We start from the raw sequence: 18,182 nt of genomic DNA, 5'->3' as shown, positions 1-18,182 counted from the left end.
AGCTGGTTGCTGTTTTAAGAAATTCTTTTGTTGGTAAAGAGGCTTAGCAACAGTTGAAGAGATGCTGGCACTGCTTTGATGCTTATTCTGTTTTTATCCTTTTTCATTTAGATATCACCTGAAAGATGTAATTGTGGGGAAAATCTACTTCCTATTGGTTCGAATCAAAATTAAGCACATGGAAATTGACATTATCAAGAGGGAGACAACTGGGACAGGACCCAACGTTTACCACGAGAATGATACAATTGCCAAGTACGAGATCATGGATGGGGCACCTGTTCGGGGTGAGCCCCATTTAACCCTCACTGAACGGGCTTAGTAGTGCATTCATAGAGGCATCCTACAAGTGAATCTGTGTATGTGCGGACATTTCCTCGTATCATTTACTTTCCCAGAATAATGGCCATCCCTTCATAGTCGTTTTGTGACTTGGTGTTCCCAAATATTATTTTATTGATTTAATGTTTGGGATCTTTTTTCCCTCAGGCGAATCAATTCCAATTCGACTCTTCCTGGCGGGATATGAGCTGACCCCCACCATGAGAGACATCAACAAGAAATTCAGTGTGCGCTATTACCTCAACCTGGTGCTGATTGATGAAGAAGAAAGGCGCTACTTTAAACAGCAGGTATTTTTGGGATGGTGCTTGTGTTCCCATTATTTGTGTAAAACATAGGTTGGGTGGCCCTTGCTTGCACTGATGGAAGTTCAGCGTCGAAAACATGTTTTTAATGTGTTCTTTGTTACAGTGTTTAGTTTTAGACACCAGTAAATACAATTTGATATGAGAATATCAATCTTGTTTTGCTTATTTCGAATGTTAATGTCATGTGCCACCAATAGTCACTATGCACCTCCTAAAGAGAAGATCAACAAAATACATAGACCTCTGTAATAAATATAAATTAATATGGAACCATCCCAACTGTAGAAGTTCTGATGTACTTGATTGCTGTGTACAGCACTTCTATCAGAGGGCACACGATTTTTTCAAGAATAAAATATTTTTGGTTTAAACAAAATGCTGGTTGCTTCTCCCTCTGATCGCTTTTGAAAACCTCTACTTAAAAGTATTTTTTGGTACTATTGTAATTTATACTGATTTTCTGCGCACTGTAAATAATAATTTTACACAATTTTACTAATCTGTTAGCTTAATTTGGAAGTTTGGTCTTTGTTAAAAACGGTACTGTTTAATTTGCCATGTAAGCAGCATTTTGCATGTATCGTACTCTGCTCATTTCACCAGTAGGTAGAAGTAAAACAATCGGGCACTTGAACCATACAGGAAGTACATTGTTACAGATCTGCTAATATCTAGTTAACATCACAGTGAACTTATCAATCAGATAGAAGTTTTTTGGGGGATGCACTTGTTCACTGGAATGGACCCAGCGGTTTTGCCTCCTCAGTAGATTGACACATTTTGAAAGCAGATGAAGAAATCGGTGCCAAACAGTCATCCTTCCAACCAAAAACAATTATAATGGCAGTGCTTCAATTGCAAGGTCTGCCAGTGAATTATAAGGCAGACTTGGCTAATGAGTCAATAAAAAACATACGTGGCTTACATTGCTCCTTTTACATATGCTAAAATTCCAGGCCTGTTGTCTTATGTTTCCATTTCCATTGATACAAATAGGGTGGGGTGAGGGGGCAGTGCGGAAGGTGGCAGTGTTCACATAAGAGGGCAAGCCATGCCAATCATTTGGCCTGAAAAGAAAGACTGGAGATATTTATAAATAGATACAAACTAATATTTATATGACATCTTTTACATAACACTTCCCATAATGAAAAGGATGCGTAATATTTACTCTTAAATAAATCAAAGGAAAGCTTGGCCTAGGACTCCAGAATGGTGACTGCTCTTAAGAGAGCTCCGTGACCTGCCCCTATTGATCTAGGGGCATCCTGTTGCTGACTGCTGGTTCGCTCCTCAATGCTGTCGGCCTGTGGGGGAGTCAAAGGGGGCTGCCCATGCTCCTTTTCTCAATGCAGGGCTGTAAGAGGCTGGCTTAGTATATGGTGCACACTTAATTAAGTGAAGCACCTTGCACAAATCCAGGCAACCCGTATAGTGGTTTTAGTGGTCTTGGATAACTATGGAAAGCTCTCTAAGTGGTAGCTGAGGAGAGCAGCCTTCAGGCTTATCCAGGAGTCTTAAGGCGTTAGTTTTACCAGATTTAACCGTGTAGTGTAGGTTAAGCGAAAAAGACCCACATAATGTATGTATAAAAATTTATATTTATTACACAATACTCACTAACACATTGGTATATCTCCTACCCGGAGATATAAACACAAATACACAAGAAAAATTGCAATAGGTAAGTAAGCACAAAATACAGTGGTCTCCAGGGGGAGACTAAACCATATACTAAACAAAATGTAATGCGAACTGCTACCACAGTCGGGACTTGGACCAGGAAACTCAGAGGAGCTGGGGACCAAAGGAACCACCCAGGATAAGTACCCAGGAACTCCACTGAGGCTGTGTGCAGAGTGGAAACACAGCCGCGTGTCCAATAGAAGTCAACAGGAAAGTCACGGTTGCAGTTTTGGAGACGGACCCTTCCCAGTGAATCCTGAAAAACCCTGTGGAAGACAGAAGGTTGAAGAGCCACCCCACCCGTGGATACCGCAGGAACCAGGATATCTACACCAGGGAAACCGAGTGCATAGGTTTGAAGTGACGTTGTAAACCGCTGTAGACCACAATGGAGGACTTCGAAAAAGATGCTGCTGGCGAAGACTGTGCAAGAGTATGGTGTAATCCAAGGGTGGAGTTTTCAAAAGGAGAACCTGTAAGCAGAGGGGACAGAGTCTATGCCACTCGGACGTGATCAGGAGGCACAGAAGAGCAATGCCCACTGATGTCGGATGCTTCATGAGTAATGACGGTGACCTTGTTGCTGCGAGGACCAGGTGATGCTGAGAAAGACCAGGAGCCATGCACGAGCTGTCCCCCGTCTGACGTCGAGAACCAGGGAGCACCAAAAGGCCTTGGCAGCTGCAACAGGTGTAGAAAGCGAAGAAGGAGCAACATTGGGACCAGCAAGGTCCAAGGGACTCTCCACAAGCAGGAGAGTCAGCATAGGCCCCGACCAAGCAGGGGAGCCCACTGGAGCACGAGAAGACCCTCTGGAGGACCCACAGGCAGAAGTCACAGGAGTCGCAAGAGGACCTCCAGTAGCTCACCAAAGATGAAGGCCCACGGTGCAGAGGATGCAGTGAGGACACTTTTCCTGGCAGAAAGAGGTGCTGGAGACTGGAGCTTCTTGTTGCCCAAAGATCTTGAATGCAGAGCCAACAAGTCTTGGTGCGGTGCATAGGGGTTTGGTCTCGGCGGTTCCGACAAGGGATACTGGCCTCAAAATTGTTGAGAGGACAGGTCAGGCCTCGAGGGAGTTGGAGAACCACCACCTGTGTTGCTGAGCCTTTCGAAGTCTGTGGGACTTGGGAGCAGCGGACCGGTCAGCTTCGTTACGATGCCTGCAGATGCAGGGGAGTGACTTCAAGGGAGATTGCTTTGAGTGTCCTAGATGCCTACAGGTCTGTTGAATATCCTGGAAGAAGCACAGACACGGACGATGAAGAAGACTTGCAGAACAGCGAGACTAGGAGCAGCAGGAGTCTTCCTTGGTGCAGCCTCAGTCCGAGGCGAAGTCCAAGGTGCCCAGACTGTCGAAGTTGAAGTGGTTTCGGGTTTGAATATTGTCCCACGACCAATCTGAAGAGCCACCCACAGGTAAGCCCTTAAGTACCATTAGGAAAGGGTTGGGACAATTCAAGGGTCCCTCCCAGAGGAGGGGCTGGACAGAGAGGAGGATACTCCCATGCCCTTTGTCCAGTTTTGCACCAGTGCGGGAACTGGCTCAAACCAGTGTATGCAAGGAGAGCACCAAATGTGCCATTCAAAGCAGTCTGTGGTGCCGGCAAGCACCTCCACCCCAGCCCAATACACTAAGTCCTGTCTGGGAGGTGGGCACACCTCCCTGTGACAAGAAACTTATTGTTCTACCTTCCCCTGCTCTAGCTCAGCAGCAGGAGGGCAGAATTGTGTCTGTGGTCTGAAGCAGCACTAGCCTCCTGGCAGACACTGGAAGACTGTTACCGGAACGACTGAGAGTCTTTTCAGAGGAGCTCCACAGTGCATAGAATCACACCTCCAGCACCGGAATTGGTGTTGGTATGATTCCAACATGTTTGATACCAAACATGCCCAGATACGGCAGAGCCACTACATAGTTATCCACCGCGTAAAGTCATATGGCCACTATATGTGTTAAAATGGCTGGCCGCACTTACAAAGCCTGGAGAAAATGACTCTGGGGTTTGTAGGGGTTACCTGCTCATGCACGGGCCCCCACACACTTATAAGCTCGCAGCCTACCTTCAGGATTGAAAGAGCTGCCTTAGGGGTGACTTATAGGTTTTAAGTGCAGTGACTTCAGATATAAGGAAACTTCTATCAGTCGTAGGTGGTGCTAGCACCAGCTCTCACAGGCTGCAATGGCATGGACTGAAGCGTGGATCTTGTGGTGATACTAATTGGCCTAGTGCCAGCTGCAGCTGTGTGGTGGTAGTAGAGCAAACTGGAGTTTTGCCCTGGGAACCTACGCTTGGAAGCCAGAGAACTGAACCAGACCAAGGCAGTGATCAGTGAGTCTCTGTTTAGAGGGCTGCCTGCCTCTGCCATGCTGTTGTGAGCGGGCTACGTTCGAAAGATGCACTTGGGCTCGTTGCAGGTAAGACTCCCGAGTCTTGTCGCTGGGCAGAGGAGCAGCGATTATTGAACCCTTGTTGACTCAATAGATGGTGTACTTAGAGGAGTGAAGACCAAAGCGGCTGAGATCACTGTGTCAGCTGGTGGTGGCGGTGCAGTGAGGACTGAAGCCGCCTATTGGTTCTGGTGAAGGGGCCTGGACAGCTCCAATGGTGACTAGTTACAAGGTGGGCTGGTGAAGCGAGCCCTCTCCCATTGATTGTTGGCTCTGAAGTAAGGCACCCCAGGCAGAAACCTACTGTCCTGTATATGGTAAACACCAAATGAATTATACACAGCATCCCTCAGCCTTGCACTGAACAAGTTATTGGCAGCTGTCACACTTCCACGTCCACAATAATGAAACCACTGATCAGGGTACTGGAGTTCTTGCACGAATGCTCGTGCTGCCTGCGGCTGGCATCGAAGCTTACGGTTCAAGCAGGCCGAGGCGAAGATTCCTCATATGCATCTGAGATCGTAGTACTGCCGTGTGAAACAGAATCCAGTGTTTGTTGCCTGGCCTATGCTCAACTAACCCCTGCAGTGTAGAGCATTGTGAAGGACACTTTGGGGCTCAAGGAGAGTCATTAAAAGCATTAGATTCTGCTTGGACTGCCCTATTATGCACCTCGACTTTGACCATTGTAATCTTTGATGCCCTGTTCTGGGGTGTCTGCCCTTTGCAGGTTGGAATCGCACAGATCCATCTGAGCTGGCAGATGGCTGCCTGGAGCCCCGGAAACCCTGCCAATAGTCTCTCCAAAGATGTGTAATCTTATTCCCCCAAAATTTAGGAGGAATACCTGGGATAACCCTGTGGACTCCTTGTTGCACAGAGGGTTTCTAGATTTATGCCAAACATACACAAGTGCTTATCAGAGCAGCAAACATGGGAAGTGACTGGATTCCCTCCCCCCTTCACAAGCGCAAACCAACATGGTCATATATACTTCTCGAGCCCCAATTCCTCAGGCACCACACTACACAAAACTACAGGTCCCCCAAGTGGCTCTGGAAAGAAGAATAGCGGAAGTAGGAATGGACATCACACTCCAACAACACACAATGTAGTTGACAAGAGTCTCTGAAACACAGAAATGCATTGCGAAATTGGAAGACGTGGGTACAGAGCTGCAGTCTACCGTAGCTTGACTCACCACAGAATTTAAAAGCCTGGAGGAAAAATCTAAAAATGCTGAGAACAGGGAAGGAAGAACAAACTCTACTTTGTTGACTTTCTGGAGGAAGTGGAGGGCCAGTCCCGTAAGAGGTTTTTAGAAACTGGTACGACCGCTTGGTTGTGAGCATATAGTCACTTCGCTTTGCTCTTGTAATTGCCCAGACAACATTGGAACAACGTCCCCCCGTGGGTGTGCCTCCATATCCCACCATTGCCAAGGTTCTGAACTACAGGCATTGAGGTGCGATCGCGAAATGTGAAAAATCTGTCCTTTCAACCTTCGTTTGTCAGAAAGAATAGGCAATCTTTTAATGCCGTTAAAAAGACATTGTGGCCTTAAATGTATGCTTATGGTATCAAAAAAGAGGAGTACCACCACCATAGAATCAAAGATTCCTAATGGGGTGTGTGATTGAACAAAGGTGAGAAAGTTCTCCTTTTGTTAAGAAACCCCTCACTCACCACCTAGTGGTGACATGCTTCATCATCGGGGTCCACCCTAATGACCTATTTACGCCCTGACTTTTTGTGACGCCGAGTAATCAGATTATCCTAATGGGAGTGACAGCATGCAGGCACGATCCTGAGACACTGCACAACGTTACAGGCATGTAGTAGTCTAAATTTTGACATTTGTCTTTTCCTTCTTTACAGGTATTTTGATTATTTTTATGCTTACCCAATACGGCATAAGCTGACACCACAGGCACACTTTTGCCCACGTGTGGTATCCAGAGAGTAGGATTGGGTGCGTCTTTTAGGGGACGCAGATCATCCACTCCTCTGGTTTTTTGGTCCTGAAGAAAACCTGGTTAATTAATACCTTTACGGTTGAAACATGTAGACCAGACACACATAGAGATACACGGGTCATAATCACCCTCACTCTATCTCGCCATTGTTTTTAATATTGTCCAGTTGCTTGAAAATAAAAAAAATTGTTTCTCACAAGTTAAACCAGGACAATTTTTAACACACCTTTTGTTTACGCACCTTCACTCACAACCTGCTCCACTGTAAACAGGTGTTGTAGCACACCCTGATGGCGCTAGGTCATTAGGGTGGACCCCGATGATGAAGCATGTCACCACTAGGTGGTGAGTGAGGGGTTTCTTAACAAAAGGAGAACTTTCTCACTTTTGTTCAATCACACACCCCATTAGGAATCTTTGATTCTTCGGTGGTGGTACTCCTCTTTTTTGTTTCTATCGATAAACCCAGGGGTACAGGAGTACTCCCCGTTCACGCAATGTGAACACAATCCCTTGCTCTCCCTTCTGTTCTTTCATGCTTATGGTATCAGCCAGACTCGGTGATCCATATTTATTGCTCCTTGTTCTTCAAATCTCATGAGGCTACATGAGACTGGATGGACGAAAGGGAACAGTTACAGCGCAGTCCTCCTTCCGGCGGTGGACGATTGAGGGCTGGTTGGAACAGAGGGAATACAACCTGTGCAGTGCATGTATTCCACCCCAATTATCTAAACCCACTCTTGATGATATTTGAAAGTTTTTCCTGGGACTAGCCCAGGGTCTGACTTGAGTGCCATCCTGGACTCCACGCCAAACTCCACTGTGCCTACTGTGACAAAGCCATATAGAGCCACCATCTTGACTTAGAAGACATACTCCCTGGGATTGTGCGATATTTGGCGAATATGTACTTCTATGCTAAGGAATACAACATCTTAGCTGCACATAAAACCATGTCTCAAATATACTTCCTAATCCTTCCTGCATGTGGACGTATGGTGTACAACAACAGCAATAATGCTGCCCTGGGAATTTTAGATCACTTCCGGTCAAGATTAAAATTTGGACCCTGAGGGAGGGCTGTCTCCCCAAATGGTATGTGCATAGTAGACGCACAATACTCACAACTGTTAACGCAAGAGCTAAAAGATTACCTTGAACGTCTGCCATGTATGCTCCCCTGGTACTCTGGGCAGCACAGAATGCCACCATACTTGGTATGACCAAAGCTTTCCTTAAAAAGAACGTCAAGAAAAAAAGGCAACAGATAATTGCTATGGAGGCTAGGCTTATTGCACTTGAGCATGAATACATTGCCAAACATGGATATGATCCAAAGTCAATAAGAGACTGATGAGGCTTACCTGATACAAATCTGCTAAGAGGAGGCTCGCCAATGCTCGACCACCTTAAACACACTGATCTATGAACCGGGACACAAGCCTGGTAAGCTGTCTTATTGGCTAGCAACCAGAGAGGTCGCCTCCACAGTGATTTCAGTAATGGTAGACCCTAGTGGGAAACAAGTGAATGCAACAATATCATCTGCCTTTGCCTCTTACTACCAAATCCTCTGTGCAGTGCAAGAGCACTCCATAAGCGTGTGTTTCTCCTCTTTCGTTGAAGCTCTCCCAGTGACGATACTGGATGCACTACATAGACTCTTTGGAGCACCTTTTATCTATGTGTTGGTTTTGTAAACATAAATAAAAGGCATTGTCATTTACAATGCCAATAGCTTAACATTTCGCAAATGCAAGACCTATTGCGTTGCAAATACTTGTTATGTAGATTATGTACCTGCTCCACCTGAGACCCTCAAAGGCAGTGCTCAGGACATGGACTAATGGACGTGTACTTGGTCCCTGGGAGCTAGTGTGATGTAAAATACCTCCCTTTCCATCTCACCCTTCTTCCTTGTCCCCTACTCTTCACATGAGGGGTAGTGGTATTGTATATATGTTACGGGTTGTGTTTTCTAGGCATGAAGGGTCACGGGCTTGGTATGGTTGTAGTAGGGCCTGTGACCCGTTCTGTAGGGTCCAAAGAGGGTGCAAAGTGTGTTATACTGATGGTGCCTTGCCATCTCTGCTGCCTGCGCTGCAGTTCTGGTCCCTTGCTGCCCATCTCTTCAGCCTCTTGCGAGCACCAAATTCCCTTCTTTCCGGTTACCTGTGCAGTACAATGATACACCTGGGAGGGATGGACTGGTTTATACAAACAATAAATAAAAGTCACTCCTCGAAGCAGTGAGACTTGCTCAGGCCCTGGAGGCGGCAGTGCTGATACTGAGATCCTGCTGGCCCTGGTCAAATGATGCTTTAATTTGGTCTATTTAAAAAAAAAAAAATATTGGCAATGCCTTTTACTAAGAGACGCCCCCATCTCATACAAAATGTCTGTATTATAACTTTCATGATATGTGCGTTATGTAAAGGCAATGCTATTATGTAAAGGCAATGCTAAGTCAATAAATACAAATAAAGCCTTTAACATACTGCGTATTTGTGAAGCCTACGTATCACCCAATGGCTCTGAATAACAATGTTTATTGTACCCAACTGGTACTCATTTTATTGGCCTCAGAATGCTGACAGACCTAGTGGACTCGCCTTACTTGAATCTGTGACCATGATGTCGAACACAGGCCCCTACAGTGGACGCATTAGACCACTGACCCCCCTACCCCCGGGTCAATTTCGTGCTATTGAAAACAACATTCACCCCTTTAAGCATAATTTAACAAAGTTTCTGTATTAGGGCAGCAAGCTCACCTTTCATACCAGTAATGGAACAGACGAATTAAAAGCGAAAAAATAAAAAGTATGACTGTGCAAAAAAGTTGGAAAAAATGCAAGTTTACGTGTCAGAGTAAAAACAGCCATACTGAGGAAGCATTGCTTAATTAAAGAGCTTCCTGGCTAATATGGATTGCCTTAAAACAATACAGAATTTTGAATGGTGTTACATTACGCGCAGCAACCAATTTCCTGAGGATAAAGGTAAGTAAAGTAAATGATGCATTGTTATGTCGTAGAACAATAAGGATGCCAAGGGGATTTATTTACCTACAAATGAGAGCTGACTGAATATGCTGGCTAAAAACAAGCCCAGTGTCGATAAAAATGGAGGAAAAATCTCGAACATGTATTTGTTTCAGTAAAAACGTGACTTTACATTTGAATGGCCATCACTACATTTACGGCCAACCAACGATCTGTTTGTCTAGACACCTGTGAAATATCTGGAAGGATCCACTAGCCCAGAACAGATAGTGCTCCACTTAACTTAGCACAATAAATCAGTACCCTAGCCAGTGATAGACTGAAACCATTACAAAGAGTCACCACTTTTTGACAGCACAACGTGCTTGCCATAACATAAAAGTGCTGGACAGATACGATACAGCCTCAATTCTAATCTCAGAATATATATGGATGCAGGTTTAACAAGTCAGTAACTTCCTTCCTTATTTTCGTTATTCCTTCAAACAACTGCACACAAAGGCACGTGGCCGCTTGAAAGGGACTGCGCCGTAAAATAAATAAACAAGAGTTAATAAATGCCCTACGGATCAAAGGACCAATTAAATCCTGCTATGGTGGTCAATGCTTGCAAGAGATAATAAATCAAGCGCTCGGTGGGAGCGTGTGAAAGCTCCTATCACTACAAAGGAGACGCCAGAGAGGAGACGCCATGCGCGTGCACATTGCCTGTCCAGGCGCGCACATGGTTTGTCTCCCTTCACAAATGAAAGCGACAATAGGGTCTCGCCAAGCGAAGCAGCTGTGCTGCGTTTGCTAGCGAGACCTAAAAAAGAATTGTGGCAGGCCGACACCTGCACAAAGACTAAAAAGATCCAACTGTTGGATAAAAATAAGGGTACATTTAATGTGCTGTAAATCTAGTGGCACCTAGCCTGGAAACTCCAGCAATTGGGATTTTTCAATCTGTGCAGCAAAATTCAGTCACCGTTGCAGACACTGCCTTCCTACACACCACGTCCACTCCAACGCACATCATATGAAACACATAGCTGCCAGTGCTCCTATGAGCATCATGGACATATATTGCGAGGAAGCCAACGGCATTCACAACAATATAACTACATATCAGCCGGCTGACAATAATGGAGGAAGCCCAGGATTTCCATAGAAGCATTAGAGTGCGGGCAGGCAGGAGGGCCTTCATGCGTGGACGGAGAGCTGATCGGTCATTGGCTGGTGACTCATGGTATACATGGATAATCAGAAAGACAAGGTCATTGCCTTCTGTTTTCTTGGAATTATGTTCTTTTTGCTGCTGTATTTATAATAGAGGCTTCTGCCTTGTAAGACAATTCTGTATTTTGAAAACAAATTGCCCAGTGCTGGGATTGAAAGTAATAGAAGTACCGGCAAACAGGCCTAATTCAATAGTTCCAGAGAATCGACCTCTTGGTTAAAATAATTAAAATGGGGTGAAAGGAAAAGGTAGAAAAGAAAAAAAGTAGACGCAGAAGGAGAAATGAATATTTGCAAACCTATATTAAAAGCACGTTAACGAGCAGGCATGGCAAGCATTATTTGATTCATGGCAGTGGTTAATGGTTAACAGGGCCCCTGTTGCATCGGTGCTCCTTGAGCAAACACTCGCGTTGCGCAGGGTGGGTCTTCCATCTCTTGCAGAAAGAGGCCTGAGGAGCGAGTGGCCAGGGCGCAGAGTGTGACAGGGGCCAGGGGGGGCAAGCCATGACCATCAATGGGTGATTCCAAGCAGTGGAGGTGGGGGCGCAGGAGGCTTTTGGACTCCCCAGGCCACACCGCAGCACTGGCCTGCCTGGCTCAGCTGTTATTGTGGCTCTTCCGCTGACGCCAGCTTGAGCATCTGCCTAGCACTGCGGAGGGCAGGGCGCCTGGTTGGGAGGTAGAATAACATTTCCTTGGCACTCGGAGAGGCGAGGCCAGAAGACCATGGCCCGGGCACCGTCGAGGGAGCAGTCCTAGCGGTGAGCTTGGAGGATTTCAGCAAAGGCTCACAGACATGCGAGTCAGGGGAATGAAAGCCCTATATAGCGCTGGGATTTACAGATTTAGACACATTGGAAGACAGGAAACAGGGGGACCTGTCTAGTGTGCTTATTTCTACCTCCTTTAAAGCCACGGAACATTTTCTGCTTGCTGTTTGCAATTTGACTGGATTTAATGAAGTCTTTTAAACGTCCATTGGCCAACAGGAGGCTGGCACTGGGAGGAGAAGCAGACCGAAGGAGAACAAGATAGTGTGTTTCACTTGGAGATTAATACTTGGGTTGTATGAGTGAACAGGAATGTGTGTGGGGGGACAATTATCTCACCTGATCAATACCATTAGACCTGGATGAGGTAAATAATTAATAAAACAAGACGTGACCTGTGCATGGTGACAAGTCAAAACCTGTCGGTGTAACAGGAGACTGGTGAGAGCTGCGGGTGGTGACCTGGTGGAAAAGAGGAGGTAAACGGAACCAAAGACAGCTTAATTCATGATTAATGAACCCGTATAAGCACGTAGCGCCTGAACTCAAAACAAGGTATATTGGGCCTGGTTAGACACCAGCGCTGGCGCCTCCACCCATAAACGATACTCGAAACCCGATGTGAACGCCCCGAGAGAAGATGAGAACAAAGCGCCTTACTCTCAGCTAGGAATCCAGCGTTAATCTTGTTTTTGAGCCGGACCACTTGTACCTTCCCAACGAATTCAAGGCACTAAGCACATAAAGTTGTAAAAAAAAAATTACCAGCATTAAAAAAAACAGCCAGTTACAAAAACAGACACCGATCATCGAGTTAATGCTAGCAATTATAAATAAGCCCGTTTTCTGCTGATGCTGTTCCAGCCAGTTGTACTTTGAGGCGCTGCTGCTTCCTGGCAGGATGTTTGCTGTGTTCATCTGAGCGCCTGTTTCCTGCGCCCAGCCCCTGTTTACAAGGATGCGGAAGTCACTCAGCGGGGCCGCAGGCGATTCAAACATACTCTATACACACACACACACAAACATGTGACACAAAGACACTCGCTCTGTAAACACACACATGCGACACAAACATGCTGTCTCTATACACACACATATATGCAACACAAACATGTTCTCTACACACACGCGCGCACACACACATGCACACAAGCATGTGACACAAACATACTCTCTCTACACGCACTCACGCAAGCATGTAACAAACACTCTCGCTCTATAAACACACACATATGCGACAAACATGCTGTCTCTATACACACACATGCACACAAAAATGTAACACAAACATACTCTATACACACGCACACTCACATGCACATGCATGCAACACAAACATACTCTACACACACATACATGCACAAACAAATGTGCACACACACATGCAACACAAACATAGTCTCTCTATACACGCACATACATATGTAGATTAAAATAAAGGGTCAAAATGTAGAGACTCATAACGAGTTACAACAAGAGGCGGTGTCGAGCACGTTGTCCTGGCGCTGTTCCTCTGACCACAGGATTAGTAAATACATCGGCGGTTGTGCAATCCAAACCACGCGGATTCCGGAAGTGAGCCAATGGTCAGACCCGGGGGAGGCTGCGGCAGGCCCATGCTGGTGCTCTTGAAGGAGTGGGCGGGATGTACCCCGAGGCAAGCTCATCTAACAAGCAAAACGGAGCTCCCGTTGTCGCTCGCACGCTCTCAAATATCAGGAACCTCGATTTTTCAAGAGAGTGAAATGTGAGATAGGCTTGTTATCTAAAACAAGGCATTTACGCGACTGTAAACCGACAATAATGAAAACCAGTAGGGGCGTTACAAGCCATGTAGAGACGGCTTTCTCTGAAAAGCGGGACTGAAAGCGAAAGTGATCGCTATTGAAACAAGCCCGCAAGTGGTATGCCTCGCACGCCTGTGTCTGGGCACGATCATAGCTCCTCCCATGGCCTATTGGTGTCTATTACGCGCTTGGTGCGCGTAATAGACACCAATAGGCCGTGGGAGGAGCTATGCGCACGCCTCGGGCCAATTGCGTACAGTCTTTTACAATAAGACGCACCCAAAAGCCAATGGGGAGCTCAGGAAAAGCACACGCACAAGCATGTGCGATTCCTAGGTTACCTCACATTCCCTGTTTTTCACCCCCTGCGCAGTGCACCGCTAGGCGTGAGACTTAATAAAAGTCTAGGTCAAATATTTAGGGTACACATGACGACAGACTTTCCTCTTAGTTCCCTAATAGCATTGTCATCGGAGTCAGGGCAGCAGTTTTGCTCAGTATATGTTTTAAAACGTAGTTTTTAATAAATACTTGTTAATGCAAAAATATAATCTGGCGTACTTGGGTGAAATGCATTTAAATGTTTAAAAGAATACACTTTTTTTGGATTGTGATGAGATTGCATCATATTTGAACATGTTTGTTGCATAAATTATCTGTCAAACATTTTCAAGGCTCGGCTCGAGCATGGCCTCTTTGAGCCAGAGCTGAGCCTTGGTTCTAGCTTGTCTTGCTTATTAATGTGTTGGCTTGCCCCCACCTCTAATGAATGACTACTTGTGAAGCTTTTGAACTCCCCACCAGCACTCTGGTCACTTGTGTTAGGGGGTGCTGTCTCACCCTACCGGCTGACCAGCTAGCCTTTGCCCTGACAAGTTGACCTGAGACTGAGAGAGGCAAGGGGAGCCGAACCTGCCTACCAGCAGGACCACGCCATCAGCAGCCAACAGCCAGACTGAGCTGGTCTTACAGTGGAGCAGCCTTACCAGACAGCACTACAGCCACACCAGAAGTTAAGTCAAAGAGCAGGGTTCTTCCCAGGCAAGCACCAGGCTCAGCCTGCCTACAGTCAGCACAGTGCTCCACAGTCTTCAGCCCTGTATTGTGGCTAATAGTGAGAAACTGCAGAGGAAAATAGTGTGAATGAGAGAACAGGGGTGATTGAGACGTTCTAAATACCACTGTTTTGACAGAATTGTTCAATTCACAGTCCGATACTTTTAGAATTGAATATGTTCAATTCTCATTAACATTGGTTTTACTCTTTGATCTGATTCTGCTAATGCGCATTGGCAATACCACTAAGTATGTATTTTGAATCATGCATTGTGAAAAGTAACTTGGAAAGGGCACATCAGAAAATTCATCCTTCAGTTGGAAATTTGCATCCTTTTTTTTTTTTTTATTTGTTTTTAAACCAAGATTTTGGTTGTAGCTGTTTTTTTTTTCTTCTTTGAAATATAATGAACAAACAATGAAACAGCTGCCTGTATGCTCCATCCACCTGCATGTTGCCAAATTTTACTTATACAAACATTCTTCATTTAAAGCATTGTGGCAAAAAATAGCTAAATGCTACGTCTGTCAGAAATAAAAGTGTACCCTATATGATTGCCTCGCTGCGGCAAATGGTGAGGTAAAATCAGTAGTTTCTGAATATGGATATTTGGCTAACACAGACTTTGCTATGACCGGTTGAAAACGTTATGTTGTCCCATCAAATATTAATATTTAGATAATATTGACCATCTCAGTAGATTATCTGAAAATAATTAACAACGGCTTTCCACGTTTAAAGGAAGCTTGCAGTTTTATGGTAGGGGGGGTGGGGGGGGGGGGGGGGGTGTAAGGTCCTGCAGACAACATAAGGGCTACTTCTAAACTCCTCTAGCATAAAAGTCCACAAACCCATCTCAAGTTGAGGCAAAACTCTTGAGGTAAAAATGAATTCCTCTCATTTGCTTCTTTCTTTGGCACAATAGTGTTTCTCCCTTTTTACCTTTACTCGTGGAGCAAAGCAGCATCCACTTTAGCTATCATGGGGGCAGAGCAGGGGGTCTAGTACTTGCTCCAGACATGACTTGGTGCCCATTTTGAGCATGGGTCAAATATCCCCTGATGATATCATTGTGGACAACCGTTCACTGCTCTTAGTGATAGGCCAATCTCCTATCCCCTTGGTTGGTTGGTTGCTTACTATAATTTGCTCAACTCTGCTTCCTTCGGTCATAATTGATGCCTGTACCATTTTGGGGACACCGAGACGTTCCTGTGAAAGCTGCGTTTTCTTTAACGTTCTCATTCTTGTGTTCCTCTGCATACCATATAATTAGAACCACAGATGCCAAACTGTTTACAGTTAAATGATGTTGACAGTCCATTGTCCCTCAGCTGCTAATTGCAGCCTTGGGGAATGGAGCTGTGCCAGAGCCCTTGAAGGCCATGTCCTTCTATCAGACAGGTAAGCCTCCAACCGAAAAATTCTTGACATGAGCTCATCTAGCATTTAGTTCCCAGTTCCATATAAACTCTGAAGAAGGCTCCCAAACGTGTGCAAGGTTTGATTTAATTGTGCTTTCACATGACAATTGAGTGTTTAGATCCGTGAAGGGTGATGGAAAGATGCTTAATATGCTGTGCCATTTAAAACAATGTGCTTCGTAAAAGTAAGCTGTATAAACAGCAATGATAAATGAGTGATTAGGGAGGAGTAGAATAGATCTAGTCACTTTTTAGGCCTCGCCTAGGCAGTGCTTGCGCTGCCACTTCGATCCATGCTGCATCTTGTACCGCTTTTGGCCGCCATAAGTGTGGCAGGGTATGCTCAGACGTGAGTCCCTTGCTCACTTTGCCACTGGATTCAAGCAAGCCGGGCTGAAGACGGCTGTAATGCCAGAAACCGGTCCTCGGAAGCTTGTTTCCGGTCCAGGGAAGGCATGGCTTGGCAGTTCGGGCTGGACTGTTCCCATGAGGCACAGGGTCAGACTGATTTGCATATAGCCATGTCTGAACTGGGGTGGCAGAGTGGGCTAAAGAACGGTGATGGATTCAACCCAGATCTTTTGACTGGGTGCGAGTGTTTGATTGGTTCGGATGCTCCGTCCATCACCACCCCCTTTTGTACCGCTTTTGGCTGCCATAAGTGTGGCAGGGTATGCTCAGACGTGAGTCCCTTGCTCACTTTGCCACTGGATTCAAGCAAGCCGGGCTGAAGCCGGCTGTAATGCCAGAAACCGGTCCTCGGAAGCTTGTTTCCGGTCCAGGGAAGGCATGGCTTGACAGTTCGGGCTGGACTGTTCCCATGAGGCACAGGGTCAGACTGATGTGCATATAGCCATGTCTGAACTGGGGTGGCAGAGTGGGCTAAAGAACGGTGATGGATTCAACCCAGATCGTTTGACTGGGTGCGAGTGTTTGATTGGTTCGGATGCTCCGTCCATCACCACCCCCTTTTGTACCGCTTTTGGCCGCCATAAGTGTGGCAGGGTATGCTCAGATGTGAGTCCCTTGCTCACTTTGCCACTGGATTCAAGCAAGCCGGGCTGAAGACGGCTGTAATGCCAGAAACCGGTCCTCGGAAGCGTGTTTCCGGTCCAGGGAAGGCATGGCTTGGCAGTTCGGGCTGGACTGTTCCCATGAGGCACAGGGTCAGACTGATTTGCATATAGCCATGTCTGAACTGGGGTGGCAGAGTGGGCTAAAGAACGGTGATGGATTCAACCCAGATCGTTTGACTGGGTGTGAGTGTTTGATTGGTTTGGATGCTCCGTCCATCACCACCCCCTTTTGTACCGCTTTTGGCCGCCATAAGTGTGGCAGGGTATGCTCAGACGTGAGTCCCTTGCTCACTTTGCCACTGGATTCCAGCAAGCCGGGCTGAAGACGGCTGTAATGCCAGAAACCGGTCCTCGGAAGCTTGTTTCCGGTCCAGGGAAGGCATGGCTTGGCAGTTCGGGCTGGACTGTTCCCATGAGGCACAGGGTCAGACTGATTTGCATATAGCCATGTCGGAACTGGGGTGGCAGAGTGGGCTAAAGAACGGTGATGGATTCAACCCAGATCTTTTGACTGGGTGTGAGTGTTTGATTGGTTCGGATGCTCCGTCCATCACCACCCCCTTTTGTACCACATCTAGGATATGGGCTTGAAAAAACGCCCATTGTTTTCATTGGTTCCAGTTGTTGTCCTTTGGAAATCCTGGCTTTTCATTTGGTGAATGCACTTAGTAGTCCCTCTTTTTGGAATTTTGTATCCTCCCATGAGGACTGACATCTTACATGTGTTGTTACGGTTCAGGTTATTTATACTTAAAGAGAACACATTGTTGTTTTTAAAGTTGGCCTGTCTCTTTGCTAGTTAACGTTTTTGCTTATTTGCATAATGAAACTTCGGTCGCATTATTTGCTTGCTGTCGCTTCATCTCCTGTGCCTCCCCCTTACCCCTCTCACAACACCGTTCGCAGGCCCCCACTACCCTTTATGCCACTGCTGTTTTGCTTTTTTTTTTCTTTAAAAACACTTTTATTTATATAGCACACCTAGCCATGGGCTCGGGGGTAAAGTAATCAGCCCATTATCACAGAATATTGAGCTGGACAGCAGACTCAAACACAGATCCACAGCTCACCAGTCGGCAGCTCTCACTGCTGCGCCATATCCTTTGCCTAGCCATGTTACAGGGTGCAGTAC

The 18,182-nt window shown here is 46.1% G+C and overlaps 1 protein-coding gene across 1 annotated transcript in view; it reads left to right on the top strand.

The window, feature by feature from the left end:
• Window positions 1-18,182, top strand: part of VPS26B (VPS26 retromer complex component B) — a 142,551-nt gene that overhangs the window by 111,818 nt on the left and 12,551 nt on the right. The window contains exons 4-5 of the mRNA XM_078681816.1: window positions 112-287; window positions 490-632. Of these exons, the coding sequence (XP_078537942.1) occupies window positions 112-287; window positions 490-632 (319 nt within the window). The remainder of the gene's footprint in view (window positions 1-111; window positions 288-489; window positions 633-18,182) is intronic.

The sequence above is a fragment of the Lissotriton helveticus genome, chromosome 3_1, assembly GCF_964261635.1.
Source record: "Lissotriton helveticus chromosome 3_1, aLisHel1.1, whole genome shotgun sequence".
Classification (NCBI taxonomy): domain Eukaryota; kingdom Metazoa; phylum Chordata; class Amphibia; order Caudata; family Salamandridae; genus Lissotriton; species Lissotriton helveticus.
Note: the sequence above shows the minus strand (reverse complement) of the source record. Positions and strands in the feature narration are given on the sequence as shown.